The sequence below is a fragment of the Hypanus sabinus genome, chromosome 2, assembly GCF_030144855.1.
Source record: "Hypanus sabinus isolate sHypSab1 chromosome 2, sHypSab1.hap1, whole genome shotgun sequence".
Lineage (NCBI taxonomy): Eukaryota > Metazoa > Chordata > Chondrichthyes > Myliobatiformes > Dasyatidae > Hypanus > Hypanus sabinus.
In genome coordinates, this window is record NC_082707.1 from 125640985 (window position 1) to 125658638 (window position 17654).

Here is a 17654-nt window from a genome sequence, read left to right on the forward strand (position 1 = left end):
ACAGTTCAGAATAAGACCTTCTGGCCTCTTGAACTGTGTTGCCCAGTGACCACTGATTTAACCCTAGCTTACTCATAGGGCAATTTACAATGAGCAATTAACCAACTAACTGGTACGTCTTTGGATTGTGGGAGGAAACTGGAGAACCCGAAGAAAACCCACACATTCCACGAGGAGGACATAATGACTCCTTACAGATGACATTGTAATTGAACCCCGACGCACCCAGCTGTAAGTGTCACACCAATCGGTATGCTACCACGGCGCTCATGATGAAAAGGTGGATGGAGAAATGAGCACGCTGATCCTGAGAAGAAATCCAAATCTATTAGTTTTGACACAAGAGGTCATGATTCTAGTTTTAAAAGTTCTGCTGTTGGCTGGTTGATTAGCCATTGTAAATTACTACAGGATGTAGAAGAGAGGAGGAGGGAGAGGGGGAGGGGGAGGGGGAGGGGGAGGGGGAGGGGGAGGGGGAGGGGGAGGGGGAGGGGAGGGGGAGGGGGAGGGGAGGGGGAGGGGAGGGGGAGGGGGAGGGGAGGGGGAGGGGAGGGGAGGGGGAGGGAGAGGGAGAGGGAGAGGGAGAGGGAGAGGGAGAGGGAGAGGGAGAGGGAGAGGGAGAGGGAGAGGGAGAGGGAGAGGGAGAGGGAGAGGGAGAGGGAGAGAGAGAGAGAATGTGGGGGGGGGAGCAGTGGGAAATAGAAATGGGATTAATGTAGCATTACCGTTAATGCAGGGGGTGGGGGGGGGAGTTAGTGGTCTGCATAGACTTTGTGGGCTGATAGACTTAGTCTCTGTGCTCTATACAATTCCATCAGCAACATGGACTTACACTAAAAATTATGCCCAATATAGCAAGGCTCAAATAATCTGGCAATCCAGCGATTTAGAGGTGCAGGACTGTAGGCCTTCCAAACTACTGGATATTACTTCTTTTGATATATCAATATATTTTTAATTCATTTTTCTCAGTCTTTATACATAATTCATTTGTAATGTTCACTGCTGAGGTAACGGTTTCTCTGTAGCAACAACGTTTGGGTTGTAGCTGGAGATAACAGGACAGTAGTATGCATGTTAGCCAACTGGAGATTGTTGCTTTGTCTTGTGTATCTGGAAGGATGTTGTTTTCGCGGTCTATTGTCGAAGAGAGATGAAGAGGGAAGACACATGTGGAGAGAGCAGGTAAACCACCAGACGGAGAGGACTGGGATCTGAGGGTCCGAAGGTTGGTGGCGTTTGGAGGAGACCAATGGTGGAAGAATGATTACCGAGTGAGCTCCAATGTGACTTTGACTTGGACCCTTTTTTTTGTTTATTTTCATTATTAACCCTATATACTGATTAAGATTCATAAAGTTCAATCATTTAATTACAGATGGTGTACTGTCTGATATTTTGCATTGTGAGTTTGTAACTGGGGGTACATTACACAGCCTCTACACAAACGTGATTACCCAGTTTGGCAGGGCTGAAGGCTGTTTCCTCTAGACGAGCACGAGCTGGGTGAGCCTGAGGGTTACATCTTTTTTTTTACACATCATTGTATAATAGATTTTTAGTGAATGCACAGGGATCAAGGACAAAGGGCCTTGGTTTTGCTTAAAGGGAGCATGGGAACAGGGACAGTGAGTTTAAAGTGAATTTGAGAAGCAACAGGGAGAATCAGATGCTAAACCACTGGATTCCAAAAGATTGGAAAAATTGAGTTATTTCCCCCCTCACATAGTCTTATGATGTTTAAAACTTCTTTAAAGAATGTGTTAACTTATAGTACTATATAATGTTAAGGTTAACAATTTCTTTAATGAAGAAATATAATTGTATAATGCTGTTGAGAAATGTTTCCATACTGTGTTCATCAAATAGCACAGAAAGTATTATTCTGCTCCTTCAATTTTTGAACTGTTTGTGAATCACCTGTTTCCAGTTATATAAGAGAAGGGTAAAGTTCCGATACTCAGTGTCTATCTGAAGGATTTGAAGGAATCAGTGAAGATACATATGCAAGTATGGTTTTATAGAAGTACTATTGCTTCTGAATCAGGAAGTAGTGGTTTCCATAAACCCATAAAATAAGGCAGCAGAATTAGGCCATTCGACCCATTGAGTCTACTCCACCACTTTGTCAAGTCTGATTTATTTTCTCTCTCAACCCCATTTGAGTACAATGCATAGCTAAATGCCAGATATTGTGCCTTGGTGATGCTGTGTATTTAAAACAAATTCAGCTTTTCCCTGCAGGCATCAGGGAGAAATGTACACATACTTTCATTCAACAGCCCGGGCAGTTTATTGGACAAACTTCTCTCCCAATGCCACTGAGGAAAATAATGAGCTTGGTCAATTTGCAAGAAATATCTAAAATTACCAACTTCGTTATTAGAAGAACTCATTGCTGCATTTTGTAAAATAGACAATAGAATCAACTAACTACCCTTTCTGTATGAAAACAAAAGGGCTGGGCCAATAGATTGGTCAGTGGGAGTAGGTTGGAGAATTAAGATGGCAGGCAATTGGAAGCTTAGGGTTGTAAGCTAGCTTAGTGTTCAGCCGGTCTGAGGTTGGTTACAAATTCTACAGAGACCACATCGTGAGCACTGAATGCAGTACACTAGATTGGAAGAAATGCAAGTAAATTGTTGGTTCACCTGGAAGGACTGTCTGGGTTCCTGCATGTGGTAAGGGGTGAAGCAGAAGAGACAGTGCTGCATCTCCTAACTTTGCATGGGAAAGTGCGGAAAACACTTTTTAATTCTCTATCCTGTTCCAAGCTGCCTGGGGCTTCCTGTACTGTTCCAATGAGACCCAATGTATTCTTGAGGAACATCACCCCATTTTCCCTCCAAACATTTTGCAGCATTCTAGGCTTAACATTGATTTTAACAACTTGAGATAACCCACTGTCACTGCTTGCGTTACAACTGGCTGGTTCTGCTATAGATTGTGCACTTGTAAAATAAGCTATTCCCCCCCCCCCCCCATTTCACTGTCACTACCTGATTGCTTAGGCATTTCCCATGACATTGCTTTGACTTGCATTTTACAGCTTTGATATGCTCAGTTCCACTTTCAAGCTACAACTTTCTCCACTAACCTATAAATCAGATGGTGCCATAAACATAGCAACCATGGCTGGATATTTCCTTTGTGTTATCTATCCTTTCCCTATCATTATCTGCTTCTTAAACGTTCTCTCTCCTTGCCAGATCTAATGAAAGGTTTTTGTCATGATCTGCTAGCCCCATTTCTCTTTCTGTAGAAGCTGCCTAACATACTGAGTTGTTTTATTTTATTTTAAAAATTTCACCTTTTGAGTAAAAGTGTGTTGACGTCGCAAGTGCAGTGCGCTGGGTTTCCTAAACTCTACAGATGGGTATGGTGCTGGGATATGGCCGTGATTCACCTTCCTGGCCAGCCACTGATCAAACGTGCGCTCTCAGGCTTTGCTGACTGCCGATAAACAATACTGCAGAACTGGAAGCATTCAATGATTATAATGATCAAAAAATGCTACTCAACTCTGCACATTTACATAGATACTAAGATGTATCATATCACTTTTAATTTGTATGTTTTACAATTCATAATAGAACCTCTGTGGACCCCCAATTTGGTTTTCTTTACAGTATAAAAATGGTAAAGAAGAAGAAACTCATACAATTGTTAAGAAAAATAAAGATTGTGCCTTGGACACCAGATGCCAGTTTCATCGTGTAACACATCTACAAGCCTTCAGATTATTCTATTACACTGATCTTTTGTACTATATTCTTTTGTACAGGAACTAAAGATTTTCCAAAGGCACTGAGAATTAGCCAAGATCAGATAAGCCTGGCAAATAATAAAAAATCTAAGCCTTTACTATGTGAAACTGTAACCAGCTTCTAAATATTAGGGCAAACTTCCCATAACCCTCAGATACACAAGCAATGGATTACACAACTTCTTTAAGTAGCATGGTAACAAATTTACAATTCTTGAAGGCCTTTGGGAATTTAATACATCCAGGAACATAGGAGAGAATTGTTTAAATCCTAGTTCTCAGACTTCTTAATATCAAGCCACAGCATAATATTTGAGTCCCTCTCTGTTGAGAGAATATGACACCCTACAATAAAAATTCACAGAACACAATCAATTGGCAAATATACTGGTAATCAGATAGCAAGCAACCAGAAGAAAGCTCCTGGTCTGAAACAGTCCTGGCTTATCAAAGTACACCTTTACTGAATGCTATTTAGTGGCAGAACAGAAGCACAGAATGAATTTAACACAGGAAAAAACAACAACTAGAAGTTCTTGTTAGTAAAAGGGAGACATCAATAACATCGTGGTTAGTGGTTGGGGGAGTAGCAGTGTTGGTTAAGTAAAAATGTGTTCAGTGTGATTAAAATCATAGAAAGTGGCAGATAAAGAATGAGACAAATATTAATTAACTCCCATCTAGCTTTTATGAGATCATGAAGTTCTTCTTTCATAGGGGATGGGATTCTTTCTGAATTTCTTGCAGAGGTTGATGAATCTCTGGAATTTATCATCCTGGAGGAGGCAGAGGCATCATGACTTGGGAGTATTTAAAGAAGAGGAAATGAGACCAGGGACAGGTCAGTCATAATCGCATTGAATGCTGAGGCAGACGTGAGAAGCTGAATGCTGTACCTCTCCTCTTATTTTCTTAGATTCTTGATTCATGTGTCTGGCAATTTAGAGAAGTGCTTGGCACAAGATTAAGGGCTGCCTGCATAGATATTTGTGATCCCAGGACATTAGTTTAAAAAGGAGCTCTTGTAGTTTCCCAGCCCATATTCTTTTTTAATAATTCCAAGTCATTCCAAGGGCATTTGTGGAATATAATATTTTTTATGCAGAAGAGCTGTCATAGCTAACATTCACCGCATATACTGATCTGACCAGAAATTATAAGGTACCTCAAGTATAAAAATGACTTTTGAATAAATGTACAAAGAATTTTCAAATGGAAGGCTGTATCTTCAAACAGAAACATCTAATTGAAACAGTGATCTAAATATGAAAGATGCTAGAGTGGATTTCGATTAATTGGGCCATCAGTTAATTGGGGCAGCTGCTTATTTGGGATAACACTTACAGAACAAACATTCATTGAAGAAATTTCCAGGATTCCTTTTGTTTACTTGGGACACTCTGACACTTACTTGGGACAGAAGATGTTGCCGAACAGATTCCAACTATCATCAGTCATGTGAACACGCGTGGCTGTTGAACACTATACCATGCTCAGAATAAATAGTTTTTAAAATAATGTCATTTGTTTGTGTTCAAAAAGCAGTGATTTTTGTCACTGGTAGTTGGCAAGAAGTAAGCTGCAGGAGAATTCAAAACTGTTTTCCTCCCTGCAGTTTCAAGTATTTAGGTTTGGAGATGCCAGAAACGCCCAGGAGTGAAAATGAAACGATTTCGCTACTTCAACAAATTAGGAAATAAGAAGAATTTGAAGATATTAACAATCACCTTGAATGTTACAATGAAAATGAATATTTGTAGAATGCATTCATTGAAAACATTGTATGAGCAGTCCACACTGGTGCCACAGCCAATTCCTGGGTTGCATTTCACAAGTTACTCCTCTTGGCCTGTATATCCTCATTTACACTGGAAATGGGATAATGACAGCACAGTAAGGCCACAGATGCAGAATTTGCACTGTTCTGCCTGTTTATACCAAATGGGAAAGTAAGGAAATACTGAGAAACTGCAAAGACCTTGTTTAACCATATAAACAGGGTATTAAACAAAGACATATGCTGGTATTGAGATACTATCTGAAAGTTTGTTCAACTGTGGCTTTTATAAAAACCTTGATGAGACAAGTAATTCATATTATAATTACTAACCTCTTCCTATTCTGCAATCTCTGCAAGACAGCCTAAAGGCTTTTTTGGGATATTATCTTTATACCCCAGAAAATGCTGAAGGTGTAGTTAGTTAACAGAGTTCGCACTGACTTCAGTCAGAGATTAATAGCCTGTACCAACTTCACAGCACTATCCCAATATGATGGAAACTGGCACTATGCAAACCTTGCAAGTTTAACAGAATCCTGAATGGAAAAAAAAGGTAATTTTCACTAGCTTCCTTTATCTTCCACTTCAATTAACTCTCACTGTTATTTGTCACAGATAACAGTGCAGAAGATCAAGTCATTGAATGTAGATCACATCAGTTTCTGCATTGAAAGTCATACAGTAGGAATCTGTGTAAATATTGATGTTAGAGATGGCTGTGATTGCCCAAAGATTGGGAAAGAGGTGTATAGTATCTGTTCAGACTATGATTGTTTCATAAAAGATGCTGGCACTGTGTGTCAATGACTATTGATGCTCAATTGTGCATTCAATAGAGTCTCTTAAACAAAATAAGTTAACATCTATAGACATTATGTCAGATGAGTCATCTTATGATCTGATAAAAGAACTGAATGTCAGTGTGGTTCTGTTGTACAGAACAGGGTTAATATATGAGCACGTTGGAATCTGGAACAATGGTGAAAATCTCCAACATCTATGGGAAAGCTATGATTAACATAACACATTGTGAACAAAAGTAATTCCATAAGTAAGATAGCATACATTCTTTGTGCCATAAAGATTAACCAAAGATGTTGGGGTTCTATAAATAATTGATGGACTGAACAGTCTTACGTTTTCAGCTATAAATCTTGACTACAGACTGCAGCATGAACACTGTAAGAAACACACAAGTGCAGCAGAATCTGTCACCATGTGCCTGCATTGATTTTAGACTGGTAGCAAAGTTCAGATGCATGAGTAGATAACAAACAAGTGGACGATCTACTGTCACGCCCCTGAATCCACGCCAGGCAATAAGGCAAGAGAACATTTAGGTCAGCAATCAACTGCAGCAAGTAAAATGGTCGTTTTTTTTCTGTCTGGCGAACAAGGAACAATACGCTGCACAGTAAACAGGAGTTTAATGGTCACAAACAAGCACACACATTACCTTCAAATGCCTTTGCAGCATCCACAAGGTTTGACCATTCCAAGCCCATGGCAGTATCCGGCAGGGGCATAAGGCCTGGATCTGGCAGTGGCTGCCGTCTTCTTTCATGAATATCAGACAGCGACCCATCAGAGGCAGACAATTCAACTATAGGATAAATTGCACAACATTAACCTAACATTACAGTAGATATCAGATAATGCCACTTTTAACAAATCAAGGAATGATCTGAAATGGGCTTTAGAAGAACAAACCGATCCCAGACAGAGGAATGAGCTTCAATCTTGTCAGTTGATCTCATTGGTATCTTTTGGTTTTTTTTAATATTCTCTGTTTTCTATTTTTTTTCTGTTGGAGATGCTTGTAGCATTCTTTGTTAGAGAGAGGCTGGTGGGTTATTTCATCCCTTACCCTCTCCAAGATACAGGAGGCAAGATGGAAGGTACCAAAATGGAAGGTACACTTTCGTCATACAGATCCCCACAAACATCCTGCTCTTCAGCAGCTCAGTAACCATCTTTGAATGATTTTATTAATTCTTCCTTTAATGAGCTGTTGCTGGCAACTATTAAAAATATTTACTGTTCAGAATATTTAAGCTAGTGAAGGCCCAATCAGAGAAACTGGTAAGAAATCAAAATTTAGAAACAAAATAGAAACTTAAAAATGCATCTTTTACAATTTCCCATCGTAATAAAGGACTAATTTAACTTCCGCTAAGATTTGTACGTGGCTATCTATAGAGGTGGGCTGCAATTCAGTTGAGGCTGAAAATCTATGATTTAATCCTCGATTGTCCTTTAATTGAACGTAAGACAACAGAGGAGCTATTATTGACTCCAAGGATCTCTGAATTGCAAGAAATCATTCAAAGTTCATTGTGGATTCTTGTTCCCTATCACACACAAAAACTAATGCTGGAGATTGCCGCAGAGCTCAGGTAAAATCCTTGGAAGTGATGCCACTTGTTGACTGGTATCCTGATTTTTACTGTTCCTGACAGATGTGGAGAGATATCAGGGGCAGCTGGCTTCATTGGTGCTACACCCCAAAACGTATCTGTGTTTCCAGGAGGGTAAAGATCAAAATATGAAACTTGATTAGGCCGAATAAGTGGAAGAAGGTGAACTACTAATTGTTTCACTCAGACAAAACAATAGAGGAGGGGCCCGAGAACACTACCCACCATGATGGGATTTTATCGACTGTCCATGCTTACGGCCTGGCAATGTGTAGTGCAGGGATGGGTAGGTGCTGGAAAAAATGACATCATTGGGCAAGGCTTGATCCAAGAGCGACACGTGCGAATTGGAGTACGACGGTTCTCTCTGGCCACTGTAAATGCTCTCATCTGACAGTGTCCGATGCAGTGGCTTCCTTGTGGTTGGTGTGTCTGGGAGCGAAGGCTAGGTCAAGAAAAAGTGCAGGCAAGTCAGAAACATTTCATACACAGCCCATGCGTCAAAGACACAGACCTTGAACTGTCTAAACATGCAAGCATTTGGAAATTAATTTTTAAAAAGGAATTTTCTTAGCTTTAGATGCAAGTTCTTGACACATTTTCCCTCATAAGCATGTCACTTGCAATTTTGTCAAACCAATCTCTTAGACTGGAGTAATAAAATAATGATTCCATACTTAATATTGACAATATTTTTCAGTTCTTATTCCCCCTTCCTTCCTGCATGAAAAATTCCACCTTAACCTTGAAAAGACTTTTTAATGACAGTGCATAAAATTTACAAAAAAATGAATGAATGCAGTGCCCCAAGTCAGAAATAGAAACACAAAACACTAAGTCAGGTAGCATCTATCCAAAGATAAACACTTCAGTCGTGTCTCTTCATCAGAGTGGGGGAAAGTTTTTGTGGCAGAGAAGGGGGACAAGATAGGCACAGCAAAGGGAATATTCTGAGGATGCAAGACCAGCTGACTTAATAAGGCAGCTATAGCAGGTTACGTTTCTTTGTTTCTGTTACCTCTTCGGAATAGCAAGACTGTGGCACGTGCCTAGTAAGTAGGGCAGGCTATACTAAATAAGAGATTTTCACAGAGTAAATCTACTCATACTTGAACAGATTATGTGGATGGCCTAGGACTCGGTTGTGATGTGTCAGCTGATTTTTTTTTTGTGTTATTATTTCTACTTAGAATGAGAGAAAGGACAATGCAGAGGTAGTACCACACACAAAATGCTGGAAGAACTCAGCAGGTCAGGCAGCAATGATGGAAATGAATAGATAATCGACGTTTCAGAACGAGACACTTCTTCATGGAGAGATAGCAACAGAAGAAACAACATTTGCATTTATGCAGCTCTTTTGAGCAACTCAGACATCTCACCGAATTACCTACTGTACATGGTGAAATGACTGATACGATTCCAGAAATACTGATGCAGGAAAGCACAGCCAACCCCATGACCACATTACCTGAAACTGCTAAATGTAGCATAACAACACTGCATAGATATATAGTGAATAAACTAAATAATGGTGACTCATTGGCTGAGACAAGAACTAGAGGTCAGAGGTTTATGATGAAAAGTGAAATATTTAAAGGGAATCTGAGGGGAATCTTCTGCACTCAGTGGGAGGTACAAATGCGGAACAGGCTGCCAGCGAGCGTGGTAGATGCTGTTTAAATTGTAACACTTAAAAGCAGTTTGGATAGGTAAATGGATGAAGGGGTTTGGAGGAATATGGTCGGGAGCAGGTAGTTCGGACTAGGCAGAAGATCAGATCGACAGGTCAGCTGAAGGGCCTGTTTGCATGCTGCAGGACTCTATGACTCTATATAACACATACGCTCAGTGGCCATTCTATTAGGTACTTCTTGTACCTAATAAAGTGGCCACTGAGTGTACGTTTGTGATCTTCTGCTGCTGTAGCCCATCCACTTCAGGATTCGAAAGTTGTGCATTCAGAGGTACTCTTCTGCATGCCAATGTTGTACATGCAGTTATTTGAGCTATTGTCGTCTTCCTGTCAGTCTGAACCAGTCTGGCCATTCTGCTCTGATCTCTCTCATTAACACACTGTTTTTGCCCACAGAACCACTGCTCACTGGATGCTTTTTTCTTTGTTTTTCACACCATTCACTGTAAGCTCTTGAAAGACTATTATGCATGAAAAGCCCAAGAGATCAGCAGTTTCTGAGATATTCAAACCACCCCATCTGGCAGCAACAATTATTCCACAGTCAAAGTCGCTTAGATCACATTTCTTCCCCATTCTGAGGGTTGTCTGAACAACAACTGAACCTTTTGACAATCTCCGCATGCTGTAGTATATTGAGTTACTGCTACATGATTGGATGGATTAGATATTTGCATTAATGAGAAGGTGTACAGATGTACTTAATGAAGTGGCAATTGAGCATATGTGTTACTGTGTATTCAGCAAAATTCAATTTGTTTCAAACTTGGTTAGATCACAGAGTTTTAAAGTGTAAATAATTTCTACCACGTTAACAGAATCAAGATATTGTGAGTTTGAGATATTATTGAGTAGGCAGGAATTTATCCATTTGGAATAAAAGAGACTTTTAAAACTACAAACAGGTTCTTCATACTGGACTTGCATTAATACAAATGGCCATGAGCTCATGACTTTGAGCGGATAGGGCAATCATTGAGCCAAGGCTAACACTTGGTATATAATAACTATATGATAAGGCTAACAGAAAGATGAAGACAGATGTATAGTGTCTATAAAAAGTATTCAACACCCCCACCATCCCAGAAGTTTCCATGTTTTATTTTTTTACAGTGTTGAATCACAGTGGATTTAATTTGGCTTTTTTGACACTGATCAAGTGAAAGCAGATCTCAATAAAGAGATCTAAATTAATTACAAATGTAAAACACAAAATAATTGATTGCATAAGTATTCATCCCCCTTGAATATGACACATCAAATCATCACTGGTGCAGCCAACTGGTTTTAGAAGTCACATAATTAGTTAAATGGGGTTCACTGTGTGCAGTCAAGGTGGTTCAATTTATTGTCATAAAAATACACCTCTACCTGGGAGGTCCAACTGCTGGTGAGTCAGCATCCTGGCAAAAACTACATCACGAAGACCAAAAAAACACCCCAAGCAAACAGGAAAAGGCTATTGAAAAGCAAATCAAGAACATTTCAGTTAAACCAATTACCAAGAAATGGAAAGAATATGGCAGAGCTGTAAATCTGTCTAGAGTAGGCTGTCCTCAAAAACTGAGTGACCATGCAAGAAGGGGACTAGTGAGGGAGGCCACCAAGTGACCTACGACAACTCTGGAAGAATTACAGGCTGAGATGGGAGGGACTGTGCATACAACTGTTGCTCAGTTGCTTCACCAGTTACAGTTTTATGGGAGAATGGCAAAGAGAAAGCAACAGTTGAAAAAACAACTCACAAGAAATCTCGGCCTCAGTTTGCCCAAAGGCCTGTAGGAATCTCTGAAGTCAGCTGGAAGAATTAATTCTATAGTCTGAAGAAACCAAAATTTAGCTTTTGGCCATCGTATTAAACTCTATGTTTGGCGTAAGCCAAACGCCGCTCATCAACAAAACACACCATCCCTACTGTGAAGCATACTGGTGGCTGCATCACGCTGAGGGGATGCTTCACTGCACAGGCCCTGGAAGGCTTGTGAAGGTAGAGGGTAAAATGAATTCAGCAGAATACAGGGAAATCCTGGAGGAAAGCTTGATGCAGTCTGCAGGAGAACTGCGACTTGGGAGAAGATTTGTTTTCCAGCAAGACAATGACCCCAAGCATAAAGCCAAAGCTACAAAGGAATGGCTTAAGAGCAAAATTAATGTAATATCCTGGAGTGGCCAAGTCAGAATCCTGACCTCAGTCCAATCAAGAATTTGTAGCTGGGACTTGAAAAGGGCTGTTCACTTATGATCCCCACACAATCTGACAGAGCTTGAGCAGTTTTGTAAAGAATAGGAAAAAATTCCAGAAGAGCAAAGCTGATAGAGACCTATCCACACAGTTTCAAGGTTATATTTGTTGCCAAAGGTGCATCTACTAAATATTGACTTGAAGGGTGTGAATACTTATGCAATCAATTATTTTGTGTTTTATATTTGTAATTAATTTAGACCAATTTGTAGGGATCAGTTTTCACTATGATATGGAGTCTTCTTCTGTTGATCAGTGTCAAAAAGACAAACCCACTGTGATTCAATGCTGTAAAACAAAAAACAACATGAAAACATAGGCACTGTATATTGAGGCTAACAATTTTACACATTTTTAGAGCAAGTACTAATGCCAAGTTAACTAGGACCAGGTTTTCCTGCTCAGTCAAGCATTAAACATTGCTTGCACAATTTAAAATATAACAAAGAAATAAATTCTTCCTTCAGCTACCACTATGAAATTGTCATTTGTCTGATTTACTATTTATGGGGCCCTTGTGTACAATGTGGATGCTACAGCTATCATACACCAAGTAATAATATACACATCCATCATAATTACAACTACACATCAACCACAATCGTCTGTAAGGCAACATGGGAATCTTCCAATATTTCATGTATGGGATAGCATGTAAAGTCCTTTTCAGTCAGTGCAACAGTCCCTCATTGAGTTTGATGTCACGAAGCCTTCATTGGAAGCCTGGTGGTAAAGTTTAGATTAACCTCTGCACACTTCTATCTCATATTTATGTGACATCATTGAATCTACATTACAGTCATAGGAGTAATGTGGCATGGTCCACAGTGACTACAGCCTCCTCGCCTGCTTATTCCCAGTTGCCAGCATTCAGCTCACAACTCTCCAAGCTATTCCCCTCCATGTACTTAACTAAATACATCTTAAAAGATGCAATTTTACAGGCCTTCACCACTTTCTCTGGTAGTTTGTTCCAGGTTCTCATTATCCTCTGTGTAAAGTAACTTCTCAATTCTCTTTTAAATCTCTCGCCTCTTGTAGATGTGCCCTCTGGTTTTGAACTCTCCAACTCTAGGAAAAGACTATGACCATCCACCTTATTCACACTCATCTTGATTTTATAAACCTCTATGACATCATCCATCCTCCTCCTGCATTCCAGGGAATACAGATCCAGCATGACCAACCCCTCCCTAAACTCAGGAAAGATCCTAGTAATTCTCCTCTGCACCCCCTCCAGCTTGAACATGTCTTTCCTAATAACAGGGTGACCAAAACTGTGCACAATACTTCATCTTATCACACACAAAATCCTAGAGTAACTCAGTAGGACAAGTGGCATCTATGAAAATGAATAAACAGTCGACAGTTCAGGCCAAGATCCTTCTCTAGGACTCTTCTTCAGTATAAGTATTCCACGTGTACTCTCACCAAACTGACTGCAACTTGATCCAGGTCCGTCATTATCATTAAGTGCAAATTATCTGCATACCTTTCTCTCTTTGCCAGTGTCCGGGGGAGGACTTTCCAGGTTAATTAGCTTCTTCAAGTCATCTTCAATTGTTGACTTTGATGACCTCTGAGGAGACCTCAAGTCCCGAACTGAAGCCCTGAGTCTCGTCTGTGTAATTTCACAAGCATCACTGTGATGGCGCCTAATAAAGAGAATAAGCAATCAGCTACAATCCTCAGTTAAATATATAAATAAAGTATAGCGTCTATGATCAGTTTCATGCAGGCATCCATACATAGAAAGAGAACATCTGCTGGAATGTATTATTCAATGCATGTTAATTTCTCTAACAGATAGGCTGTAAGAGAGGCTAAAGTTGTGATTGAGCTGCAGATTTATCCCTTATGAGCTTAATGCAGGAGAAATTTAAGTAATTGCTGCATTATGCATTCTGGGTCTTAATTCAGTCAAAAAAAGTGTTAAATGTTTCTTTCTGTTGGATATGCCAATTACACAATATTCGCTATTAGCAACAACCACAACATGCACGTCTATTCATGATATGGCTGAAGCACATACAAACTAAAGGTTTTTCCTTCCATTTTCAAACTCAATCTGTGTCTAGCTTTGCTGAAACCAAAGTATGAGATTCATCATCCAAACTGCTCTATGAGAACAACTCCAGAAGCTCATTTTAAGTGACACTGCAGCACAGGGCACCCATAGGATTAGTTGCCATGTCACTTCTACACTGTAATGCAATCCTATACTCTATCACTTAATAAAATCAGATGGGGAGGCAAACCTAACAGTCAACACCTCCCTAACCATTCCCCAACAAAGATGCTGGGTTAAGATTGCCAGCTACCTTGGGTCACAGATTTATTTATGTGAATTATATTCCTTCGGCATTGAAAGGAGGGGAGAGAGAACTATTAAGGTATACATAAAATATTAACAGCAAATAAGGTAGTTCTGTACACAACTTCAGGATACTACAAAATTAAAACCAGGGGAAAAATCTGTTCAAAATCGCTAATATCAAGCAGTTCATACTCAGGTAGGGTTGAGCACAGGAAGACTGTAAAATCCTTGAATATTGATTGACTGATTGAGATACTGAGTGAAGTAGGCCCTTTCGGCCCTTTGAGCCCTACCTTCCAGCATTCCCTTGATTTAACCCTTACCTAACCATGGGACAATTTACAATGACCAATTAACCTACCAACTGATACGTCTTTGGACTGTGGGAGGAAACCAGAGCACCCCAAGGAAACCGATGTGATCATAGGGAGAACATACAAACTGCTTACAGGCAGCATTAGGAAGTGAAGCTGGGTCACTACTGCTGTAAAGCATTGTACTAACCACTATGCTGCCCATGCTAATCACCTGGATTTAGTGACAGAGATATGTGATACGCTTGAATCAACGTGTGAATAACAAGCTAATGGCTCTCAATGCTTTGCATCACTGACCTTTTTTAACTTCATCTTGAAGTCTGCTGTAAATTAATCCATGGTGATTGATTTTCAAAACTGCATGTTTCATGCAAACAGCAGAATAGTACACAAACTATATTAGCCTTAGACCTTCCTTTAACATGCAATCCCTATATTCCTTTGATGATGAGCTCTACAAGAAATGACCATGGCCTGAAATTATCTTTACTGGCTAGTTTGGAGAAGATTTTGATTTTCTGTTCCTTTGGGGATACTGTCTCATTCGTGAACTAATACAAGGACTTAGTACACTCCATTGGTCAACTTGGTTAACAGGCCCAGAGTAGTGGAAGTCTGCTCCCCAAGTGTGATTTTACTTTATAGACCAAGAAACAATGCATAGCACAGGTGTTCCCAACCTGGGGTCCACAGAACCCTTGGTTAATGGTAGGGGTCTATGGCATAAAAAAAGGTTGGGAACCTGTGGTGTAGCAGCACTGTACAACAACAGAACAACAGTAGGACTGGAAGATGCAATGGTATCAGTTTAAATGCTGATTCTTGTTAATTTGGGACTAAGATGTATGGGGAAAGCAAGGTGCAGTTGGGACTGGTGTACAGAAATATTTAGTGTTGTTTTTAAAAAAGAGTAAAGGATTTCTTAGTCCTTTTCAATGGAAACAGATTTCAAACATAGGTTAAGCTTTTTCACATGTATATTTCACTGACTTTGCTTTGTGGTTAGGAACTGCCCAGCAGGAAATAAAAGGGCACCCTATTTCTCAGGAGAGAAATTTGTACCAAACTAATAAGGGGAATTTTGAGTAAAAGGAGAAACAGCTAAAGTGTTGTTCCTTCAACATCAGGAAAAGGGAAAAATAAATCTCTGAGGTTATCCATATCTTGCACCACAGTATTTTTTTTCAGTTCCTGCAAAAGTCTGTAAATAGACAATTCCTCACAAGAAAATCAGGACTAAATAGCTTCTGTGGATTAAATGATTCGCAGTATTGGATTTGGACATGTAAAATAGAGGTATATAGCAAGTTATAAGACATGTTAAGTTCTTTAATTATTCTGAAATTGGATGCCCATAATTCACATGGTGGGAGGCACATGGCCTGGGTAAATAGCTGCTAAAGAGTTTAGCTGCAGGTTATCTTTGAGACCCTTCGTTCACATATCTCGGGTTTGGTGTTGACATCACTGGGACCAGAAAAGTAAGTAATTCTGTTTATTGCCAAGAGTACAACCATTTAAATCATCAATTAATAGCATATTTTGCAGTTAATTATGCTGATCACTGTTAACTTTATGCCAAGCTAATCATATTTGCTGTCCACTCAGTAGGAGCTTAAGCCTTGAAATGTCAGTATTATGAGTAGGGAGTCCTGAATCCCATAGCCAGCATGGTTTTTCTTAACTAACCCTTCAATCCCCTGTATATCCTGTTCACTTCAATCAAGTCATACTTCTATCTTCTAAATTTCAGGAAACATCACCACAGGTTCCATAAATTGCCCATCATTTAACCCAAGTATAATTCCAGTAAAATCATGTTTTATTCCCTTCCTAAGAAATGGTACAAGAACTACTCACAGAATTCTGTCCAGGGATTTGAGTATCTGCATTGCAACATCTAACTCTTTTTATTCAGACCTCTAAGTATAAGCCCAACATTTAATTAACGAGATATTTTAATGATGTACAGGGATGCTTAAATATCTTTAGATCACCATTTAGAAAGCACTACAATTTATGTTTTCAAGATCACAGTGGATGACTTCCCAATTATTGGATTGAAGTTTTAACTGTTCACTTAGTCTCTTTGTAAATTTGTGTTTTTCTACACCATATGCCATGCTGCATCGCCTTGTAACATGATAAACTTGGACAAGTACCTCCCTATCCTGATATCCAAGTGATAAATAACAAATAGCGAAACTTAATAAGAATTCCTTAAGGATACCATTAGTCATATTTTGTCAACTTAAGTATCTGCAATCAGGTCAGAGCTTCGCAGCAGTTTATTCTGAGCACCTTTATTAAATTCCTTCTAGAGTTCCATAAAAATAATGTATTTAGATTAATCACCTCCAGCAGAAATTTAATTGGATTTAAGAAACATGAGCTATCTTTTGCCAATTAATTCATTTTTACTGAGCAGCTGGAAATATTCAAGATGCTCATTTACTATACTCATCGACTCTGACAATCTGTGGCAACAGACACGTGGTTGAGTCACCTATAATCCATTGGTAACCCTCAGCCAATCCCATGAAAGGTCAGAAAAACCAAATCGTTTGTTAATTGAGAAAATCTCAGGAGATTTTTTTTTTATCAGATCATTTGCTGAGTTTTCTTAACTCCTTGGAATTGAAGGGAATATGTTTTCCTTATTTGTGTTAACCTATTTCACTTTGTTCCAAGCTCTGCCTTGGGAAGAGATTGTAAGGTGGAAAGAGAAAAATATGCAAGAATGTTCTAAAAACCTTGAAGAAAATGCAAGATTCTCATCAGTTGGTACCCCTTGGTCATGACTGCTCTGAGCTGAGAAGCATTCAAGGTTTCATCAAAACATCAGATCCATGTCTTGGGAATGCAAAGAGCCCTGCAAAAAGAGCACTACCCACCCCCTCTGCGAAGCACTGTTACTCAACAGTAAGGGATAATCAGCCTCATCTGTGACCTCAGAACCTACAGAACTGGAGTGGAACAAACTCATTCTCAACTACGGAGCCACTGTAGCAGGCAACACTAATTTTAGTGATTCAGTATTAGTTTCCTTGAGGGGTTCATATGATCCTTTTCCATGAAAACAGCACCAAGTAATTATTCATCATTTTAATATTTCTGCA

At 39.6% G+C, this 17654-nt stretch overlaps 1 protein-coding gene across 22 annotated transcripts in view; it reads right to left on the bottom strand.

Annotated features, from left to right (window-relative positions):
- sipa1l1 (signal-induced proliferation-associated 1 like 1) overlaps positions 1-17654 on the bottom strand; it is a 392549-nt gene that overhangs the window by 6140 nt on the left and 368755 nt on the right. For 21 of the 22 annotated variants that reach the window (XM_059954480.1, XM_059954471.1, XM_059954439.1 and 18 more), the window contains 3 exons: positions 13394-13556; positions 8189-8408; positions 7003-7149 (listed from right to left, as the gene is read on the bottom strand). In XM_059954480.1, coding sequence (XP_059810463.1) covers positions 7003-7149; positions 8189-8408; positions 13394-13556 — 530 coding nt within the window. The remainder of the gene's footprint in view (positions 1-7002; positions 7150-8188; positions 8409-13393; positions 13557-17654) is intronic. The other variant, XM_059954463.1, reaches the window with a different exon arrangement.